Raw genomic sequence first — 20,735 nt, 5'->3', positions numbered from 1 at the left:
AATGTTGCAACTTTTAAGAATATATCTAACAACTTACTCCAGTGCATATGACTGCCTCGACATAATGAATTGGTGAGAATGCTCTTCAGAATCAGAAACACAGAAAATTGTTTCTCTTTTAGCCACAAACACAGTGCAGTTATCAGTATTAGGTCTTTGAAGTAATTGTGCCAAAATACATAATCTCACAACATCTGTTCACAAGGAGAAAACACACGAATTTGGAAAGACGGAACACTGGCACTTCACCTGTCAGTCATTCCTCCAGATGGATTTGATGGACCAGAAGAATCAACTTTATTCTGGAAGTGCAAAAAAATAACTTATTTACCATTATTCTCAACATTTCTACTTTATTTTTTGCATTCTGACTTTATTGATGTAATAAAATAAAAAATATTCCCTTTGATTTAGTTTGACTTTATTCTCAACAGAAATGTATATACTGAATACATCTACAAAATATCATGACACAAGTCATTGTGCCTTCACAATGACGGCTTTTATTTTTTATATTCTTGGCGGTATATTCTATTATTTACTTTCGAAAACTAGATTTAAATCTGAAACTTACTCTCATTTATATTTTTGAATTAACCTTCATGTGGTTGGTTATTACAGACTGAGCCTTGAATGCAAAAGGTGCACATATCAAAGTATTTGCGAATAAAAATGAACTTTCACCAGCAGTTACACTTTGTATTTATTCACACAAAACATTATAGATCTTTTTCAATAAGGCAACACATCACTGTATATACATACATTTATCTATATGTATTCCATATTTTATGTTGTTATTTCTCAACTAACAACATGTCATTCTTTATTGTTACTAGCAAGTGTAAATAAATAGTTTAGCAAGTCATGTAAAAGAGAACAAGATGCGAAAACCTCAAGTCATACAGTAACGTCCAATGCAACAACCCTTTACACACTGCTGAAGTTTGTTTATCGATATATTTTAGCGGAAGTTTTTCTATTTCCGAGAGCAGATTAAGAGTTTAGTGACTTATTGTAATATAAATTTGTAAGCAGTCGAAAATCAGAAAAGGTTAAACATGATTTAAAAAAACTAAAGGAATATATTCCTTTTTACAAAGAGCTTAAACAGTAATTGCAGTTTTGTTTTTTTGTTTTTTTTGTTTTTTTTTAAATCATTACATTAACACTGACATCATTATTAGGGGCTGGAGTGGGTGTCATCCCTAAATGACAAAAAGTTGTGGTTTTTAAAATGTGGTCGATACTTTAAAAATAAAATAAAATCCAATGCGAAATGTCCTTCCAGTGACGAGCATGCTGCATGTTCTGTACACACTGATGCAAAGTGAAGCTGTGATGTTAGTTCAATACGCATTCTCTTCACAGCTGAACAGATTGTACAATCACTTACAAAAATATACTTCTATTCTGAATTAACAAATGACAGCAGTGTTTAGTACCACATTACAAGTTGACGGGACATTAAGTGACATGAATCAAATACACAAAAAGTTTAAATCCAAAAGCACAAAAAAAATGACATCAAGCAATACAACTGTAATTCAGGCCGTTGTATACAAAGCACACGTTTCTGTACCGTTGTATAAGCCATACTAAATATTCTTGATGCTCAAGGCCACGTCACTCAGCTGTTTTCAGGTGAATTTCACCTTTCATTTGAAGGCAGAGCTTCTGTTTTGTCCCTTTGAATTCTGTTCTGCCCGTGCACAGTGCGATAAGAAGTCTAAAATCCAGCCTCAAAAACGCTGATTAATTCAAACACCAGAGGCATCAAACACGCATGGAATGTGAAAGTAAGTTTGTTTTAAACAAAGCCACTGTACTGAAGAAAAATACTACGGACAATTGTCCCTTTCATATGCCCAAATGTGGTGACACTTTATATTAACCATTTAACAATTAACAAATGGTTTGCAACACGCACAAAAATCGTTGTAGCAGATATAAATCAAACAGTACATGAATGTTTGATATCACAGTATGAAATTGCTGTAACTTTTCAGTAGTTTTAAATATCCCTATGAATGGTTTTATTTCTGCTGTACTGTACTGTACATACGGTACAGTACAATAAGTGCTTTATAGCACAAATTGTTATATATTTAACAAATTGTTGACCACTAACATATACTGTATTATCAAATGTCCAATATCTGTTGAAGAAGTTATAAATGCTTCACAAAAACATTCATAATTGCTTAATATTCTCCTTATATCAGCTACAGCTACATGACATTGTGATATGATGTACCGTAAACCATTCACATACTGCGGATAAAAGCTAATGATACCCAAAAAAAATCTGGTGAGTGTATGACCGATAAGGCAATGCAGTGACTATGATTCAACAGGAAAGTTCATATATTAATGCTTTTTGATGTGTTGGATGTCAGAGCTTTGAATGCGACTTCAGTCATAAAATAATATGTTTACTTCTTACAAGCAACAAACACGAAATCCCCAAATCTTCAAACATACCGGCACAGACACGCGCGGTAGGCCAGCCATATGAGCAATACTTCGCACATTTCCTCACTGTTTAACAGGCTATGAAAAGGAGTGAAGTGCATCCAACAATGTGAACTAGCATGAATGTCGAGTCATAAGTTAACAGATGCCTAAATGGTTACAGTATTTCGTATATAGCGTATATAAATGAGTCTATTAACTGACCAGTTGATAATGAGACAATTTTTTTTTTGAATTGCCAATGTGTGAACAAACTGTAATGTAACCTAGAAAAGGAAACCTTCCCTAGACTTTCTCGGTTGCCTTTAACAGCCTATGTAAAGGACCCAGGACAGATTTTCCCTAGAGGATGTACCGTCTATTCTCGCTCCGCCAACAGAATCGTTTAGCTGACCCCAACACTTCTAACGCAGCTATCTAACACTAGCAGTGTAGCAGTGGAGTCTGCTAACGTCGACTAGCGGCTCCCAGCACAACACAGACTCCATATTCGTTAAACTACAATCTCATGTAGTCAGACCTCTCCACGTTTCAGCGCTGTGCCACCACTGGAATGTCAAATGGACAAAAACATAGTTTATAGTCCAACTATAATAAGATTAGATACTTCATCTGTCATGATTCTGGTCAATCATGATCAGTCTTGTGTAGGTCACGTGCTTCTCAAATATGACTATTTGCTGGTTTTCTTGGTTTTTCATAATAGTGACCCTGAAGATCTTTGAGTTTTGGAAAAAAGAAAAAGAAAAATACAAATATGTCAAATTGGGCTCTGGGGAATGTGATTACAATTTCCAGCATTTTATAGATTAATTTCATTATTAGATTATGTACAACCTTATCTTTAAGATTTTTCTATGATTAATTAATAGAGGATATAAAGATAATTGAATCTATATAAGATAGAAACATTTGTATATAAATGAATCAATACAATAATCATTAGTAGCCCTACACTGTTCTGTCTCCATATGATTGACATTCTAATAGTTACAAACTGTGGATTAGAGGGATTATCCTTGCACTTTACCATTGGTAAGGAATGGAGAATATAAGAAAAACAATTGTTGCCTGGAGACTCCACTGATGAATGAGTTTGATCACTGAATCTGTAACACCTCCAGGAGAACTGCTCTGTAAAGCACCCTGACCTCTGACCGCCCCCTGAAGCTATAAACACATTTCTTCTTTTTGAACAATATAACATCACAAACATGGAGATCTGGAGTCTCCATTGTTCTCAAAAGTAAAATTCAAAGTAGCCTTTTCTGGTGCAAAGATTTGCGGCTAAGTTCATCAAAAGAGGAGTATTCTCATCCTTGACAAACACATGCAGTGAACACACACACACACACACACACACACACACACACACACACACACACACACACACACACACACACACACACACACACACACACACACACACACACACACACACACACACACACACACACACACACACACACACACACACACACACACACACACACACACACACACACACACACACACACACACACACACACACCTCAGCTGTAGTTGTAGGTGAAGTTGTACGAGCTAGGCTCCTTCGGGACAGGAGGAGGGGCTTCTGGGATTGTGATGTTCTCAAGGTCGAGGAGGCGGAGCTTCATCTCCATGCTGATGAGTGTATCTAGGTCACTGCGGGTGAGGTCACTGCCCATCTCTCTGCCCAGCAGTGCACACAGCCCGTCAGTCCAGATGCAGTACTGCACCAAAAACATCATCATCACAAATATACATCAGACATAACATAACAATAGTGAGTAGTGCGGCTTTAAGCCTCATTGTTGCTGAGCTTACCTCATACTTGTTGGGTGCAACAAAATTTAACGTCTCGTCGGGATCGTAGAGGACAGAGAAGGCTAACTCCAGCACCTCCTGAGAGAGTCAAACAGGTCAAACAAACTCTTCCTACACTTGGTGACAGAAATATAATCAAGAGAACAGCTAAGTGACTCGGTTGACAATGAAAAGAGAGGAAAAACTGAAAGTACCTTATTTTGTTTCAGAGCACTTTTTTCTTTCATATGAGGGCAGTCCTTCCCAGTTACCACAGACTTGATATCTGACACAGGGACTAGGAGGAATGAAAAATAAACTATTTATGCATTGTAAGCAGGGGTGTCATGCTATGTGTTTATCATTGGAAGACAAACGCCATAAAAATGGTTTAAATGTGTCTCACTCTTGTCACTGAGGAGTTCAAAAGGCACTTCACCCTGAGGTGACTCATCCAGGTCCCCATAGTGCAGCACTTTGTGATTCAGAGAGAGTCTGCAGAACCAAAACTTCTCTACAAAAGATTCCAAGGGACACAATGCTTAGCTCATATCAGCAGCAGCAGCAGTAAAAAAGCAAAGTGACTGTATGTATAGTGTTATGTACTGTACCTTGCCTTCGGCGGTTCCCCAGCTTACGAAAGCAGCTTCCCTCACACAGCCGGTTGAGTCGCTGTTGCTTGATGAGCTCTAAGATCTCGGGCTGAATTCTCTCCCGCAGCTCACTGTAGCACAAACACAGCTTCAGCAACAGTGACAAATACCACAATATCTACTATTGAGATTTGAGCAGCAACATAGTCTGTTGCTAAGAGAAGGCTAAAAGGCTGAATGCTTGATGCAAAGTGATGTAATACGCTACCCACTCTGTTAAAACTACACTGCTAATGCCTGTGAAAGTCTAGAAGCCGACAGAAATGAGCTGGTTAATAAGATTACATTTAAAAGGGTAGTGTAGAGGTTGTGTAGACACAGACATACATGATAGGTGGAGACTGGAAGTCATCCTGGCTCATTCTCTCTGACTGCCGCAGACGCAGTATCTCTGAATAGTTGAGGCCTCTCAGTTTATTCTTCAGCTGGTCTAAAGATGACGGCTTCATCGCCAGGGCCCTGGTGATCTGCTCTCGGACCACCTGCATCACCTGGTCCAGGTTAATGCACACATGGATTGAGTGAGGAAAAGTAGCTGTAACATTTTTAGATCTACTAGCAGTGGTTTTTAGTGAACCATGGATATTGTTGAGTTATAATTCACAGAACCTTAATTTTCCAATTTAGAAAATCACCAGCAGGTATCTTTCAGGGAAAACATATTTCAAAAATGCACTAAATGGTCTCCGTTTACTCCTTATACTCTGTGACAATTGATTCTTGTTCATTTCAATGACTAGATAAGCAGTGATAGTGGAAAAGTGTTCATTCTAACAAAGTATCTTCAATTGACATAGACAGTATTAAGAAAGTAATTGTGATTCTTTTCTGTTTTTTAAACAAAAAAAACTTTCAGCCTTCTAGTTCAGTGAGCTGCTCAGTCACACAGTATAACAACGCCAGTAGTTAGAGATACGTGTGTACACATGAAGCCTGACAACGCTCACATAAAAATGAAATGTTTCATCTTGGGTTTCAGTTGGGTGTCATCAGCATAGTAGATAGATATGTTGGACCCAAGGAAGTAGTGTATGGTGCAAAGACAAGGGGCCATGCACTGAGCCTTGGGGCACGCCTGAGGTGAGGGGATTCTTGTCCTCAAGGACTTGTTACCTTATCTATATGAAAATTGTGTCAAATGAAAAGTGAACACGCCTTTATGTATATAAATATGAATATGTTCAAGAAAATCGTGAGGGGTTTATTCTCACACCTTGTTGAAGTCTTCGGCTGTGGCCCTCATCTCCTTCCAGGTTTTATTAAGCAGCTGAATGCAAACACAGAAGAACTCCTCCCACGCCCGGTCGTGGGTAAAGAACATGGGGTGGTAGTCATTGCAACCCTCGTTAGCTACACAAAAGAAGAGATACCAACTGTAAAATGAAATAACGTGTGAAATAAATGAACAGCTTTAAGTACGAAAAAGAGACAGAAAACAAGGACAGAGTGAGGGGGGCATGACACGCAGCAAGTGTCCTCTGGCCAGGAAATCAAACATTGAATGTTACAGTTATGTTGTCTGTGCCTTAAACATTAAGACAATGGACATAATGTTTATCCAATTTTATGACATAACTGATTAATAAAAGTACAACTACACCTCCTGTTAAATGCAGATTTAACTTACGCAACTCTCCAACCTGGAGTATCTCGCACAACATTCGAGTGAGTTCAATGGCACACCGGCCAAAGGGACATTCATGCTTGTCCTCTCGGCTACTGTTCTCCAGGACAATCTGTCATGGGTGAGGAGACATTTTAGGTGAGGTAGACTTCTATGCCTCTGTGAGCTGTGCTAGGTCATGGCCGAGGAAAGAAAAACTAACCCTGATGTACGTGTCCTGGTGAACTTTGGCCAGGTACAGCATGTTGTCCAGAGCCAGCATCCCTGGAGGAGTCTGGGTGAAATCCATGGCCGGGTTCACATGGTTCTGCATTTATAACAAAAAATAAGACAAGAAGACAAAAAAAGCAGTTTAAAACATGTAACTGTTTCTAACTAAATCTATTTATATAACTAGTTTTACAAGTATTCCCTCCCCAACCAGAAGAAACTAGGATCTGCACTGGAGACTCACAGTGAAACCCAGCATCTTGTAATCCTTGGTGTACATTGCCTTTCTCTTCTCAGTACCAGTGGGGTCATTTTCTCCATCGAAGGCGATCCTACGCAGCTCAAAAATGATATCTCTCTGGACCTGACCCACATCAAGAGGACACGTTATCAGCATAAGAAGTTAAACTTTAAACATTACATTAAAAAAAGTGGATGGCAGAACACATTACTTTAGGGGGGACAAACCTACATTTGTTTTGTTCTTAGTGGTGCTGGAATCAGTTTAACAGGATTACACAGGATTAAGAACATAAACAGAGAAACTTAAAAAAAAAAAAATCTTTACCTGGTCATTAGGATCCATTTTGGTCATCATTCGTTCTTCCAAAAGGTTAAAGGTCAACACCTGCAGCACATACAGCTGATGTGCCATTTCTGCTTTAATTGGTCGATTTCCTCTAATAACATGCTGGAAAAGAAGAACCTTGAGTTAAGAGAAGAATCTCGACATGGATTTGTGCACCACCCCTGCAACATAAAAACCTAACCATTTATCCTTTGATAAAATTTGGAAAGTCACCTGAATATTCAAGACAAAAATGTTTAACATTTTATGCACCGACTACGCTCTGTGCAAAATGAGGAAAATAATTCAGCCTTCTAACAGGTGATGACATAAACACAGAACAGAACCAGGTCCCATCAAACCGTCCACTAGAGCACACAGTGCTGGTGCAGCTCCAGGAAGGTTTCCTTGCTCCGGGATGGAGAAGTGATAGGACAGTTCAGTACGACTGATATTTGCAGCCATTTCCAAATGAGTCTGTGCCAAAAGGAATTATTTTCAGAACAGATTTTGTTCCACTTCATGGACTTAATGCCACATCACAATAGCTGGTTCTGTGTCTCATTTCCCTACGTGATCACTTTCTGAACTGCTCGTCTCAAGGATGAAACTTCCCGCCCCCAAATGGCCCCAAGAGAGGACAGATTCAAAAGAGCTGAACAGAAATATTTGTTAAGTTTCAAACTCTCTTCCAATGATGTGCTCACGTCTGTGTATTTCACAGCTGTCTGAAAGCCTAAAAGCCAGTTGAGCAGAGCTTGAACCAGAAATACTTTCTGCATTTCTGACTTGATACTCACATTGAGGATGATGGATCGCAAATGTTTCTGGGCCAAAGTGCTTGCCATTTCCTAAAATGCAAGAGAAACAAAAATCCAGACACACAGATCAGATGAGGAAAGAGCAAAACATTGAAAAATACCTAACTTCACTCAAATCTACCAGCAGATAATGGGAATTTTAAAGAATTACTGAATGCAGCAACATCCTGAAGCTATATTTTGATCACTGGTTAAAACCACTTGCACTTTCTGTAAAACATGACAACACAGCCTAATATTCAATAATTCAACACTGTCTGTCTGCTGCTGCAGCAAGCTATGGTTCTATCTCAGTGTGCGTGGATTATGCAGTGACTTGTCATGACACAGAAACAGAGAGAGTGAAGGAGGAGAGGAGGGCTGTGGGGTGGAGAGGATGGTATGAGATGTGTACTCACAGTGAGGTGCTGCTCCAGCGGGTTAGTATACTCCTCCTACGGGTTGAAGGGATGTGGGTGTAACAGTAATGGAAACAAAGAGTGCACACACGGACCATGAGATACAGGGATACATCACTGGCGCAGCATGCAACAGAATACAGACATGAAACAGCATCACATCAGGTAACTTAATATGCCTCAAACAGGCCCCAGAGGAAAAGAGAAACTTTAAATGTAGATTTATGCATGACAGACAGTCACTGTGGTGTCCCGGTATCTCCCTTAGCAGAGATGATAATCATGTAGCCCTGAACTGTTGAAGACTGTCCAATAATAAGAAGGCACCAAAACTGGAGAGACAACCTAACAGTGATAGTTTGATATGTGTTACTGCTGCTCTATTGCTACGCTGCCACAGTCAAACTGATGTCCAGTACTGTTGGTGATCGATTAATTCAACTGTGCCAGCCACATACAGAATGTGCTGTAAAAAATCCATTTACGTTAAGTGGCAATAGACCGTTTTTCTTGCTTTAACTTATCATTATGAAGTGAGACTTGAGTGAGTTAAAACTGACATTTACTTGAAATCATCTCTACTATATCAGTAAGTAACAGAACTTTACCAGATCACTGAGATTGGGCTTTTTAGAAACACTAGGAGGGCAAAGTAGTAAAGTTGTCTGTTTCCACTGTAGGTGTTTTGTGAGGAAAAAGGATCGATAATGTAAGTTAATCTAAAAAATGTTACTGCTTTAGTTAGGTATGACTAAATTAAATTAAATTATCTAAATTAAACTTGAATTTATCAAACTTTTTACCTGAGAATGCAATTACTGATCAACTATGTGATGTTTTTATCCTCCATACTTTCCTTTGGTTCAGTGATGAAGATATTATGTTATTTCCTGAATATGAAACCCTTTCAGAACTGTGTTAAAAGGGTTAAATTGTGAAAAAACTTTTGTATTCTACTTTGGCATTTACTGGAAAATAACATTTTGTTAAACTAGAGCAATGGCCATCAGTGAAATCATTAAAGGGTCGTCTCTCAATTCAAGGAAGTCCAAGTGCAGTTTACAGGTTAAAATACTTTTTTTTCCCCAGACAGCCACTTATTCAATAAACTTTAGTCAACTCTGCACTTCCTGGTTCCCCAGCAATATACCTGAAAAGTTCCAATTCGATTGGATGAGCATTTGCTGAGAAAATCGAAATATAGTAGGAAAAACAAGCAGAAACCTCCATTCATAGATTAGATATAAGATATTATAGAAACAACACACACACAAAAAATCTGGGACAAATCAGCGCATGAAACAGAATGAAGTACTGTAATATGTTAGTGCAATATATGTGCAAATTATCATCGCAGAGTGAGCAGAGCACAGGGAAACGAGACATTAGTGACCAGTGACATACTGGACAGACGTCCAAAAAAAGCACTCCCTCCTTTAGTGTTTGTACATTTGTCTGTGCTTCAATGATATTTCAGATTCAGAAGACTTTGTTTTGCATTTACTTGAATCTCCTCAATCAAGATGAAAAAACTTTGAGACATTAATGTAAATATAACATTTAAACAACTGCAACATCACGTTAGTAAATGTTACTGGGTTTTTTAAAATTGCGTATTTGTTCATTTCTGCCGACACGGCTTCTAAAGCCAGGTTTTGACCAATTAATTGTGATTTGAGTTGTATTATACACTCACACTTGCATTGTAAATATTTGACGTATCACTGAATGGCATCACGGCCAACCCTTGTAACAGAAATGAGCACTTTTCATTGAATTTTGGCTAAAATAAATCTTCAATTATTGCATTTTGCTTGGATCACTTCTGAACTCTTTGTCTATCTGACACTGTCCTCCTCCAGTTACATCTGCATCATAACAAATGTGGACACTTCACAGGAAGGCGAGTACTATTTTGAGAGTGTGTCATTACATCAATGACTGTCAGACAGAATCCACAACATGACAGCTGGCAGACAGACATCTATTCATGAGATTAGGCTTAACTAACACACGGTTGGAAACATGAGCAGCCAGGGTGAGGCAGCTCTCTGATATCGACTATTATGAATAAATGTTACTTTATGTAACAAAGTTTATTATGCATTGGTGGCTTTTTTCGGAACCTAACGTGAGAATGGAAGATTGTTATGATACCAGTTATGTCTATGTAATTTATCTAGTCAACATTTTCACTAAAACAGCCGATTGTGCTGTGACTGTTGTTCACTGACCTGTCGTCTGTCCTCTGGTGCCTTCAGAAAAAGGGCATTGATCAGGGCGATGGCATAAGTTTGGATCTCCTGGTTTGACCTGAAGGATTATCCAGCATCACAACAACCAGTTAGAAGCTTCGTGCTCCACAAATTTCCATACAGAGTTCAAACAAGTGTGGAACAGCTAGGCTACGCCACACCGCAGATTAGCTTTATCACTATTCGACTACTACAGGAGGTGAGTGCAGGATTTTTAGAAGCCGCACTTTCACACTAACAATTTTTCTTAATTTCACCTTACAAATAATTCAAATTGTCATTGACAATATATTTAGTCCCACAAAAAGCCAAAAAACAGCAATGAGTTTATCAAACTAAATAATGTGTCAGTCACTGAAATCTGATGCAGTGTATGTCTGTGTGCTGTTAGAGCACAAATATATATAAAAACAAATGTTCTTGGGTGATATGTGCCATCATTCTCATTAATATACCTAATTTGCTTTTATTTTGAGTCAAACCCACACATATTGTCTTGCTGCTGTAAATACTCAGTGGTGTATTAATTCACTGTTGAAAGTAGTCCCTCACAAGAGCACCATTTACTCATGTTTGAGAAACAACATGTGACCTCTATTTTTGTTTTAGATTGACATCTTCAGTAGCCTCGGATGGGCTTGGGGTTGGCAGCGTAAAGACAGAGACTGACAAAAACATTGTTGTCTTTGGTCATTTCATGGGATTTTGGTGGCAACAAAAAAATAAAAAACCTGAACACACCCTTCAAATAGCGCCATGAGCTTAGTATAATGGCAGCTTTAATTTACTTTCACTTCTTAAGTCACCCCAAACTGCTACATTCAATCAACTGCCCCGCAATCAGAGTGCGTGAAGACCCTGTGCATGTGTGTGTGCTCACACTTGCAGGTGCCCGATGAGTTGTCCCACGGTGATTTCCTGGGCCACTCGATGGTAGAGGCTGTGACTGTTCAGGACCATGCTCTCCAGGATGGCCAGAGAACGCTGCAGGATGGACACGTCCACCATGGGCTGGTTCACATATCCTGCAATCTGAGTGGGGGTAGAGGAGACGCAGCATGGACTTTACTGAATGGATGTCAAATGTGCGTTTCCCAGCACATTCAGTATTTGTGTTAACCCGATGTAAGCTTATGTAATCCAATGTCAAATAGTTAAAGACGAAAATCCAGCGGTCTCTTTTCCCCAAAGAAAATGTAAATTCATTTGAAAAAGAAAACTAAACAGAAAGTTCAGCAAGTTGCCCCAAAACAGCTGTCAAAGCCCCACTGAAGTTCTCAGAAGAAAACCCAAAACATACACACTGAATGAGCACAAAATAATCTGCGGAGTGAGGGGTTGCTAGGCAACAGGGCCAACTCGTTCCCGGGTATGTAGGACAAAAGGAGAGTGAAGTAATAAAATCAAAGCATGTGAGAAAGAAAGGAATAAAAAGGCAGACCTTGAAACTTTTAAACAGTGGAGATTTGTCCAGTGGGGTTTCTGAGAAACTCTAATGTGTCAGATTAATTATTCCGCTGTTGGAAGAGCTACCTGTTTGATGAAGGAGAGTGAGATTAGGTCCCAGGACACAATGCCATGGTCCATTAGCTCCAGAAAGGCAGTGAGAGTGAAGGCCAGCATTTCGCCGAAGCTGAAGTAAATAAAGAACAGTGAGTCATTAAGCGGGCGTGTTACTCATAACGTTTCTACACTGACACAGTAAGTTACATTGTCATCAATGAGAAAAATCTCTTCACTGTCAAAAAAACAGAACTATGCTTACTGGGTGCCACTCTCCACAAGACGTGCCAGTGTCCCGATGCCTTCCATGTTAATGAACTCTGCGGCAAAAGTTGGATCTGCAGACAGCTTGGCGAGCTCTTTCAGAGCCTCGAGGCGAGCGTCGATGCCATGGGACTGGATCCTCTCCAGGAGCTGACGAGCAGCACGCGCCTGTCGGCGGGAAACAACATCACCTCCATGAGGAATTTACTACTGAATGATGATTCTCGTGCTCTGCCTCAGGTGAAAAGCAATTACGAGAGGTTTGTTGAATTTGAGCAGTCACAGAAGACTGGATGGTAATTTTATGATTCGCCTTCAGTTTGTTTAATAAGAAAATAAGTGTGACTATCTGGGGAGTGTTTAAAAAAATGTCTGTTTGTCTGACTGCTCGTGTTTCTTGCCCCATTTGACTTGTTGGTGTTAGCACATTCACAGTTCTCATTGATGTACATGATGAGTTAAAGGTCATCAGTATAGCAGTTGGGCAAAATGACAAAAATAAGACTACTAAAAAGGAATTATCCTTTAAAGCACAGACAAACGCATAGTGCTTTGGTGGCACTGGTTTGGTGTTAGAGGTGTGAGGCGCACAAATGATGCACTTGGAAGCACGGTGGGATTAGAAAAATTATATTATCATACATTAATATTAAGATTGTCAGAGGCTGGTAATATTTATACTACAAAATAGTTTAGGAAACACACACACAGAGACACACTGTGTATAATGAGCTGTCTATCATATTGTTTTAAATAATTTCAACACTGCCTACAGACAGATACAACTGAACAGGAATTTGAGCAAGGGTCACTCACAGGTGAAATGGCTAATCGGAGGATGGTCCCATTTTTGATTTCACCACGGCTCTAGAAAGGTAATAGAGGTGGAATTTTGTTCAACAGCAATTTAGTTAGCAAAGTTATCAACACAAGTTAAGGAAGAAAAGAGCGTCGCTCACCTGCTCAGTGATATAAAGCTGAGGGCCGTCAGCATAACGCAGAGCAAACTGCTCTGCGCCTGACAAAGACCAGCTGAGGAGGAGGACAGAGAGAAAAAGGTAAAAATTCAGTGTGTTAGATCGCTACCACAAACACAGAGGAACATGATGTAGTACAGTACACAGGAAAAAAAGGTTGATGAATGTCAGCTCGCTCCCTCCAGCAGTTTTATTCACACGAATGGCAAATAGAGAGATTGTGGAGGAGAATCATTCAGTGGGTGTTAACAGTGAAGTGCGAAGAATTTTTGAAGAAGTTTCAAAATGGAACAAGGGTCATCAGGAGACGACATTGGATGGATACAAAACGTGGAAGGGAGAGAAATGATGATAAGTAAAGCACAAGGCAAAGGAGGGGAAAATAAAACAAAGCTTCTGAAGTCACAAATACACAACAGGTTGCTGTTCTTCTATCAGGGAAATCCTTTTCGGGCTTTTTGCTGTTTCTCGCAGTGACCAATTGAGTGAATATAGACCAGATAAATCACTGTCAACATTGGACGGCATTTACAAACAGCGATCCCAAGAGACTTTTGGACAAATTAACAGAAAAACTATATAAATACATGTGGCCATGGCTGAACTGCAGAAGTGGGGTCAGACAAATAAATGTGAACGTCAGTCACTGACTGACTGAGTCATGAAGTTAGACCATTAGTCAGCCGAATTCCGCAGGACTGAGTGATGAGGTGGGCCGGCCAGCTGAGTGTGGGAGTTTCCCCACTGACCACTCCTCTTTTGAGAAGAATTGGATTAATCAACTTCAACTTGAGCTGTTTTTGTTTGTTTTTTCCTGAAAAGGTGACAAAGTCAGAGATTTTTTTGAGACAAACTTTAGCTACTTTGTGTATAAAGAGTCGTCAGTGTTGCTCCACAAGGGCAAGGTTGGGCTTTCCTGCTGCAGTGCCTTAATCAAAGCTCTCTGTGCATCTCACTCAGGTGACCCCATGGCAGGTGACAGACATGAGAGCTTCTAACTTTCTCTCTGTGTGATCATTTGGCTTGTAAATAAAGCTGTAAGCATAGCCATAGTTTTATTAATTTATGGTGATTTTGTCATACAACCTTGTGGTTATAAAATCAGGATTTCAGCAGTGGAGAGCAGCAGAAAGGGACAGCTGGTTATAGTCTTAATGGGATGGCACGTTTCATTCACCACAAATCACTTAATTTAAACTTAATCAGAAAAATTAGTAAATGAGAGCAGCTGTACTACGAGATCGGTTGTGTTAAAATACAGTATACATGAGCACAGACAGGAGGAGAGAAGCAAACAGATAAAGGGTTGAAACCAGCAGACACCCCGCAGAATGCAAATACAACTCAGTGAAATCATAAATATTCTAATTAGCATATTACATCATCATGCGACAGTAACGGGCAAGATTCGGCTACTTTCCAACGAACGCTGCTGTTTCCAGCGGTTCCACAACAGTTGTTAGCTTTGTCCTCAATTTTGCACATTAACATGGTTTATTACAGTAACTATGCAAAACAAACTAAGGCAACTTTTACAATCTGCAAACTAGTATCAACTGCAATAAATCTTTGCAATCTTTGCCATGATCTAAACCACCACCGTGACCAAACTGATTGCATTTTTAGCCATTTTGAACCCTTATTCAATATAAAAACCCTTATATATTTTAGGTAAGATATGAGGGAATGCAAACGTATTTCAATTTTGCCAATATTTATTCATTCGGTAATTCCACAATAAAATATAAGACTATAGAGGAACAATGCTTACCCATCACATACTTCTCGTATTATTGAGGACAAAGGTCTTTTCTGTAAACAGAAGAAAAACATAACATAATTACAACATTAAATGGTTGGAATTACACATTAATCATCACTACTAACACTGCCCTGTTTGATTAATCTGTCAACACTAATGGTTTGTTGCAAAAGCCTATCCACCTATAAATGGAGGAATTTCTGTCTGTCTGCCTGAATCTGATGAAGTGCTGTGTTGCGCAACCATCCAACTGATTGTGGTTTCTATGACGTTATCGGTGGCATCACAGAATGTTGCTCGGCGAGTTTGTTAGCAGGACAGGAGCATATTTTAAAATGTGCAACTGGGACACAACCCTTTGATGACATCATCTGAAGGTCACGCTCCAGCTTGACAGCCACTAGTACTTTTAAAAAGCAATTTCTTCAATCTATTACTACTTCATCAGGTTTTTGTCATGACAACCACAGCAGGCAATTCCCTGTTTTCTGCAAAACTAAAACACAGCACAGCATCATTAATTTCTCTCTCGATAAAAAACTCATTGAAGCACCATGATTTCACTCTTGATGACTAAATGACTCTCTAGAGATTTAACCACTAACAGCCAGCGGCGAACTGGATATGTATCTAATATCCTGTCATACAGACCTGGTCCATCTCAATGAGCTGAGCATTAGCACCTGGCCATTCGATAGCCACCTTCACGATGTCAGCTGGGGGTGGCATGGTTGTGTTGTTGTAAAAAAAACCTAAAGAAGGGAAAAAGCATTTGTTTTAATATCTAGCACATCTTCCTCTTCATTATGTCAAAATGTTGAGTTTTCTGATCATTGATAACTTCAGGGTTTTATGAACTAGAAGTTATACATCACCCAGTGGAGAAGTGTTGTGGGGGTCAGTCACTCTCACAGCTCTGCTCTATAAACCGCGACGTCAGCTACCCTGGGAACACGGAAACCAACACAGTGGCCATGTCAGTGCCAAACCTCACTCTCCACAAAGCCCAAATCCCCAGCATATCAAAATGTGAAAAAGTGAAAGTGTGTGAAAACCTCCTGTATGACAATCTTGGGCCAAAAAAATAACAATAAACTGCAGTAGAGAAATGACAAAGATATGTTTGCGATGATTAGGCACGGCTTTGTCAACACGTGGTTTGTCTCCCTGTTAAAGCTGGCATTTTTTCAACTCTATACCGTCTCCACAAAAAAATTCTACTGAAACTTCATGATGTAGTTATTACTTTTTGTTATCATCGTTTTTTTACAAACAGGATCCAAATTTTTAATGCATTTTGGCAAAGAAAAAGTCCAAACAGACATAAATTGTATGCATGTAAAGATGTAATTGTCTGTCCATCTGCTCAGACTCAAACACTATCCAGGATAACATACAAAGCAAGAGTTTGAATTTTCACATTTGTAAAGCCACACCAGGAACGTTTCCTTTCCACTTCAGCACTGGCGTTTTTTTTAAACCTATTTCATTATTTTGAGAAAACAGCTCTGAAAAACAAGAGCAACACAACAGGGACGAGTCTGTGGCAACAGAAAGAGATTCTCTCTCTGCTCTGTCATGGACGAAGCACAACAAAGCTGTCAGCTGGTGATGGGAAGAAGAAGGTGGTAAAAAAGAAAAGACACTACTGTTCTCCAAATGTCTCTTTGCAGTCAGGGTGCTTTCAGTTTACAAAACACCTTGTATGTCTTGCAGCTGCTCATTTGAAAAGAAGTCTTAATCATTACCAAACGGTTGTAAGTGAAACAAACCCTCTGAGGCTGAACCAAAGACCGTATTCCCCAGAGATTTGTCAGTTACAATGTATGACAGCACAGCAGAGTCTTTCTGAGGAGATTGTTTTGTCCAATAAATGTATTCTTTTGAGAAAAGTGTCATCAATAACATCTCACAAAGAAATTAAAATTGAAGCTGTACTATGAATAAAAAGCATATCTGCAAATTTAAACTACAGAATCACTGAACTTTATTCTGCACAGTTAAAGTTAGACCCTGCTAATGATAGAATCCGAGTGAAAACTTGCAGCTGGTTTCAGATTCGAACCAGCCATCTGATGGAGAGACTTCACCCGCCTCCACATGTTCAAGCAGACTTTTCCGTCACATAACATGACGTGTGATCTCTGAGCCCGCGCTGCTGGAAAGTTATCTTGTCATCCATCTTGAAAACTGCCCCATTTTTTTTTTACATTATATTTCACCCTGAATAATTCACAACAAATCTGAGAATGAAGCTGAAAATCACAGTGTGACTCTTCATCTTCACCATGGCGTCAAATGTACATGTACCAACAAAGATGGCCGCCGTGTGAGGAAAGAAAAGAAATCTGCATATATATAATCTTTTAATTAATTTAATATTGATTTTTGACTTCTAGTGTTTGTAGTGTTTTTACAGCAATCCCACTTTTAGGTCCACCCAGCTGAACATTCCCTTTTTTGTTGTGGCTGTTAATTAGTGCATGTCTGTATCCCTTATTTTTTTATTTATTTTTTTTTGGCTTGTCCTGAACCAAATTGCCTTTCGGATTAATAAAATTGTATTGTATTTGTAGTGTTTTACTAGTGATACAAGACTATTTTATTAATCCACAGCTGGGTGGACCTAAAAGTCTGATTGCTTTAAAAACACTACAAATACTAGAATTCCTAAGTCAATATTAAATGAATTAATAGATTATATATATATGCAGATTTCTTTTCTCTTTTTTTGCAATTTTAACAGCAGGCTTCTTCAAATGCTTGAGGTTTCCTGTGGAACCGAACTGGCCCTCGGCTGCATTTATTTGGTGCGTCCCCCTGAAATCACAGCGGGGAGCCACCGCGACCTGACCCACCTACAACACACCTACCAACACACCTACAACACACCTACAACACACCTACCAACACACCTACAACACACCTACAACACACCTACCAACACACCTACAACACACCTACAACACACCTATACCTACAACACACCTACACCACACCTACAACACACCTACCAACACACCTACAACACACCTGCCAACACACCTACACCTACAACACACCTACAACACACCTACAACACACCTACACCTACAACACACCTACAACACACCTACACCTACAACACACCTACAACACACCTGCCAACACACCTGCCAACACACCTACAACACACCTGCCAACACACCTACAACACACCTGCCAACACACCTACAACTACAACACACCTATAACACACCTACAACACACCTACAACACACCTGCCAACACACCTACAACTACAACACACCTATAACACACCTACAACACACCTACAACACACCTGCCAACACACCTGCCAACACACCTACAACACACCTACAACTACAACACACCTATAACACACCTACAACACACCTACAACACACCTGCCAACACACCTACACCTACACCTACAACACACCTACACCTACAACACACCTACACCTACACCTACAACACACCTACACCTACAACACACCTACAACACACCTGCCAACACACCTACACCTACACCTACAACACACCTACACCTACAACACACCTACACCTACACCTACAACACACCTACACCTACAACACACCTACAACACACCTACAACACACCTACAACTACAACACACCTATAACACACCTACAACACACCTACAACACACCTGCCAACACACCTACACCTACACCTACAACACACCTACACCTACAACACACCTACAACACACCTGCCAACACACCTGCCAACACACCTACACCTACACCTACAACACACCTACACCTACAACACACCTACACCTACACCTACAACACACCTACACCTACAACACACCTACAACACACCTGCCAACACACCTGCCACCGCGCCTGCTCTTCAGAAGGGGGTCCTATTGCATTATGACGGTTATTTGTTTGAGTTGATTCTTTTTGATGGGGACTGCTCTCACACTGGCAGCCCCGTGGCGGTAGCTATGGGCGGTAGCGTAGCAACAGCTGCTAAGGCTCTCCAGCCTGAGGAGGGATCCTCCGCAGCCCCCGACTTCTTCCGACGCCATTTTACTCCCCTCGCGGCGCGGCGCGGCTCGGTTCGGCTCTGTGCCGGTGTCCGGGTCTGGTGGGTCTGGGGCCCGTTCACATAAAAGAAAGAAAGAAACACGGACGCGTGTGGCGCCTGTGAAGCGGCCAACTTCGACGACAGCGTGTTAGCTTGTTGAATGTGCGGAGAGCAGCGCCCCCCTCTGGCGGCACGGTGCTCATCGGGAGACGGCGGCTCCATTCGTGCAGAGAAGAAGAAGAAGAAGAAGAAGAAGAAGAAGAAACTACTTTGACGAATTCCCTTCATCCTCTTCACATACTACAACAAATCGTAACCACATTAATATTAACAGTCGTCGTCCCCCCCCGTGAAACACGACAACAGGTATCGTCCTGCACGTCTGCCCGTGTGACCCGTCACCGTCTCTCAGACACCGTCTGACCGAACGTGTGACGGTGTGAGGCCTGACGCTGGGTGATCGATCGGGCCTGGACCACATCGGAGGCGAGCGGACTGATGCGGCGGCGGCGGCGGCTGCGCTCGCAACCGTGTGAGCTCGAAACCAAATCAACCCCAGCTCCCGGTAATGGCGCTCGCTGAACAGCGGCTCACGCCGCCGGCCACTGCTGGCGTCTCCCGACGCTGCTCCGCGCGGAAGTAACACGCAACACGACCAAACTCACTCGCGATCGCCGCCAGCACGTCCGGCGTTAATCCTCACACGGCGGCCAGTGGTCTCCGGTCGTCCGGCGCCGTCGCTGTCTGCTGCTCCATCGCAGTCGGAGATGCAGCCTCGTCTCTGTCGGCGGATGTTCACATCGTGTCCCGATCCTCGCCGCCTGTGATCCGCTCGCCTGCGTGGTTCTTGCTGAAGGCCACTTATCTGTTGATGTTCAATGTTACTCGCGCTGTGGACGGGCCATCGATGATGCCTTCAGTGTCCCCCTCTCCTCTCCCTCTCCCTCCTTAGTGAAATACTTTCGGAGAGGAGACACATTTCCACGCCTTGTGGGCGGGACTCAATGTAAATATGTCACCTCTATCATGTGTGCACGTTCAAACTGACATCTTTGTCCAGTGCAGTGTGCTCAGGTGTGAATAAACCAGCTGCACGTCGTGCAGGTGCAGTAACAGGCTGACAACATCTTTAACAGCTTATATTAGTGAGTTCCCAATATCATGTCTCATAAATGGGACATCCTATACACAGATTATACGTGTTATACAGTGCAATTAGAAATTGTTCGGACACTGCGGCATTCAAGTCCATGTTTTTCAGATCCTGGTTCATTTTGGTCTGTTATGTCACATTGTGCTAAACTTCTACTGACTGGAAAAAACTACTCCGCATTAATGTTGTTGTGGAGTTCTTTG

The 20,735-nt window shown here is 40.8% G+C and overlaps 1 protein-coding gene across 6 annotated transcripts; it reads right to left on the bottom strand.

The window, feature by feature from the left end:
* Nucleotides 1-68: 68 nt before the first annotated feature.
* elmo2 (engulfment and cell motility 2) lies at nt 69-20,468 on the bottom strand. 6 transcript variants are annotated; one of them, XM_035632311.2, is made up of 24 exons: nt 20,045-20,466; nt 16,192-16,261; nt 15,968-16,068; nt 15,326-15,366; nt 13,537-13,609; nt 13,394-13,444; nt 12,576-12,745; nt 12,344-12,443; nt 11,691-11,842; nt 10,790-10,868; nt 8,556-8,591; nt 8,137-8,187; nt 7,337-7,459; nt 7,013-7,132; nt 6,761-6,865; nt 6,562-6,670; nt 6,148-6,284; nt 5,262-5,425; nt 4,893-5,005; nt 4,688-4,795; nt 4,497-4,579; nt 4,303-4,380; nt 4,007-4,208; nt 69-302 (listed from the first exon to the last, which is right to left on the bottom strand). In XM_035632311.2, exons 3-23 carry the CDS (start codon nt 16,043-16,045, stop codon nt 4,008-4,010), a joined length of 2,172 nt encoding a protein of 723 aa, XP_035488204.1. In that variant the 5' UTR covers nt 16,046-16,068; nt 16,192-16,261; nt 20,045-20,466; the 3' UTR covers nt 69-302; nt 4,007. The 6 variants fall into 6 exon arrangements, with proteins under 6 accessions (XP_035488204.1, XP_035488203.1, XP_035488206.1 ...); XM_035632310.2 differs by lacking the exon at nt 69-302 and adding an exon at nt 686-3,194; XM_035632313.2 differs by lacking the exon at nt 69-302 and having other exon boundaries at nt 686-4,208; nt 11,697-11,842.
* Between the last annotated feature and the right edge of the window lie 267 nt (nt 20,469-20,735).

This window comes from Scophthalmus maximus, chromosome 6 (genome assembly GCF_022379125.1).
Source record: "Scophthalmus maximus strain ysfricsl-2021 chromosome 6, ASM2237912v1, whole genome shotgun sequence".
NCBI classification, from domain to species: domain Eukaryota; kingdom Metazoa; phylum Chordata; class Actinopteri; order Pleuronectiformes; family Scophthalmidae; genus Scophthalmus; species Scophthalmus maximus.
The sequence above is the reverse complement of the archived record's forward strand: the minus strand, read 5'-3'. Positions and strand labels throughout refer to the sequence as shown.

Bases quoted from the DNA above. Each gene is read 5' to 3' on its own strand.
- elmo2 (XM_035632311.2), bottom strand. From the start codon at position 16,045: ATGCCACCCCCAGCTGACATCGTGAAGGTGGCTATCGAATGGCCAGGT. The intron at 15,367-15,967 runs GTCTGTATGACA...TTCTGTTTACAG, and splicing joins AGCTCATTGAGATGGACCAG to AAAAGACCTTTGTCCTCAAT. The intron at 6,866-7,012 runs GTGAGTCTCCAG...TTATAAATGCAG, and splicing joins ACAAGATGCTGGGTTTCACT to AACCATGTGAACCCGGCCAT.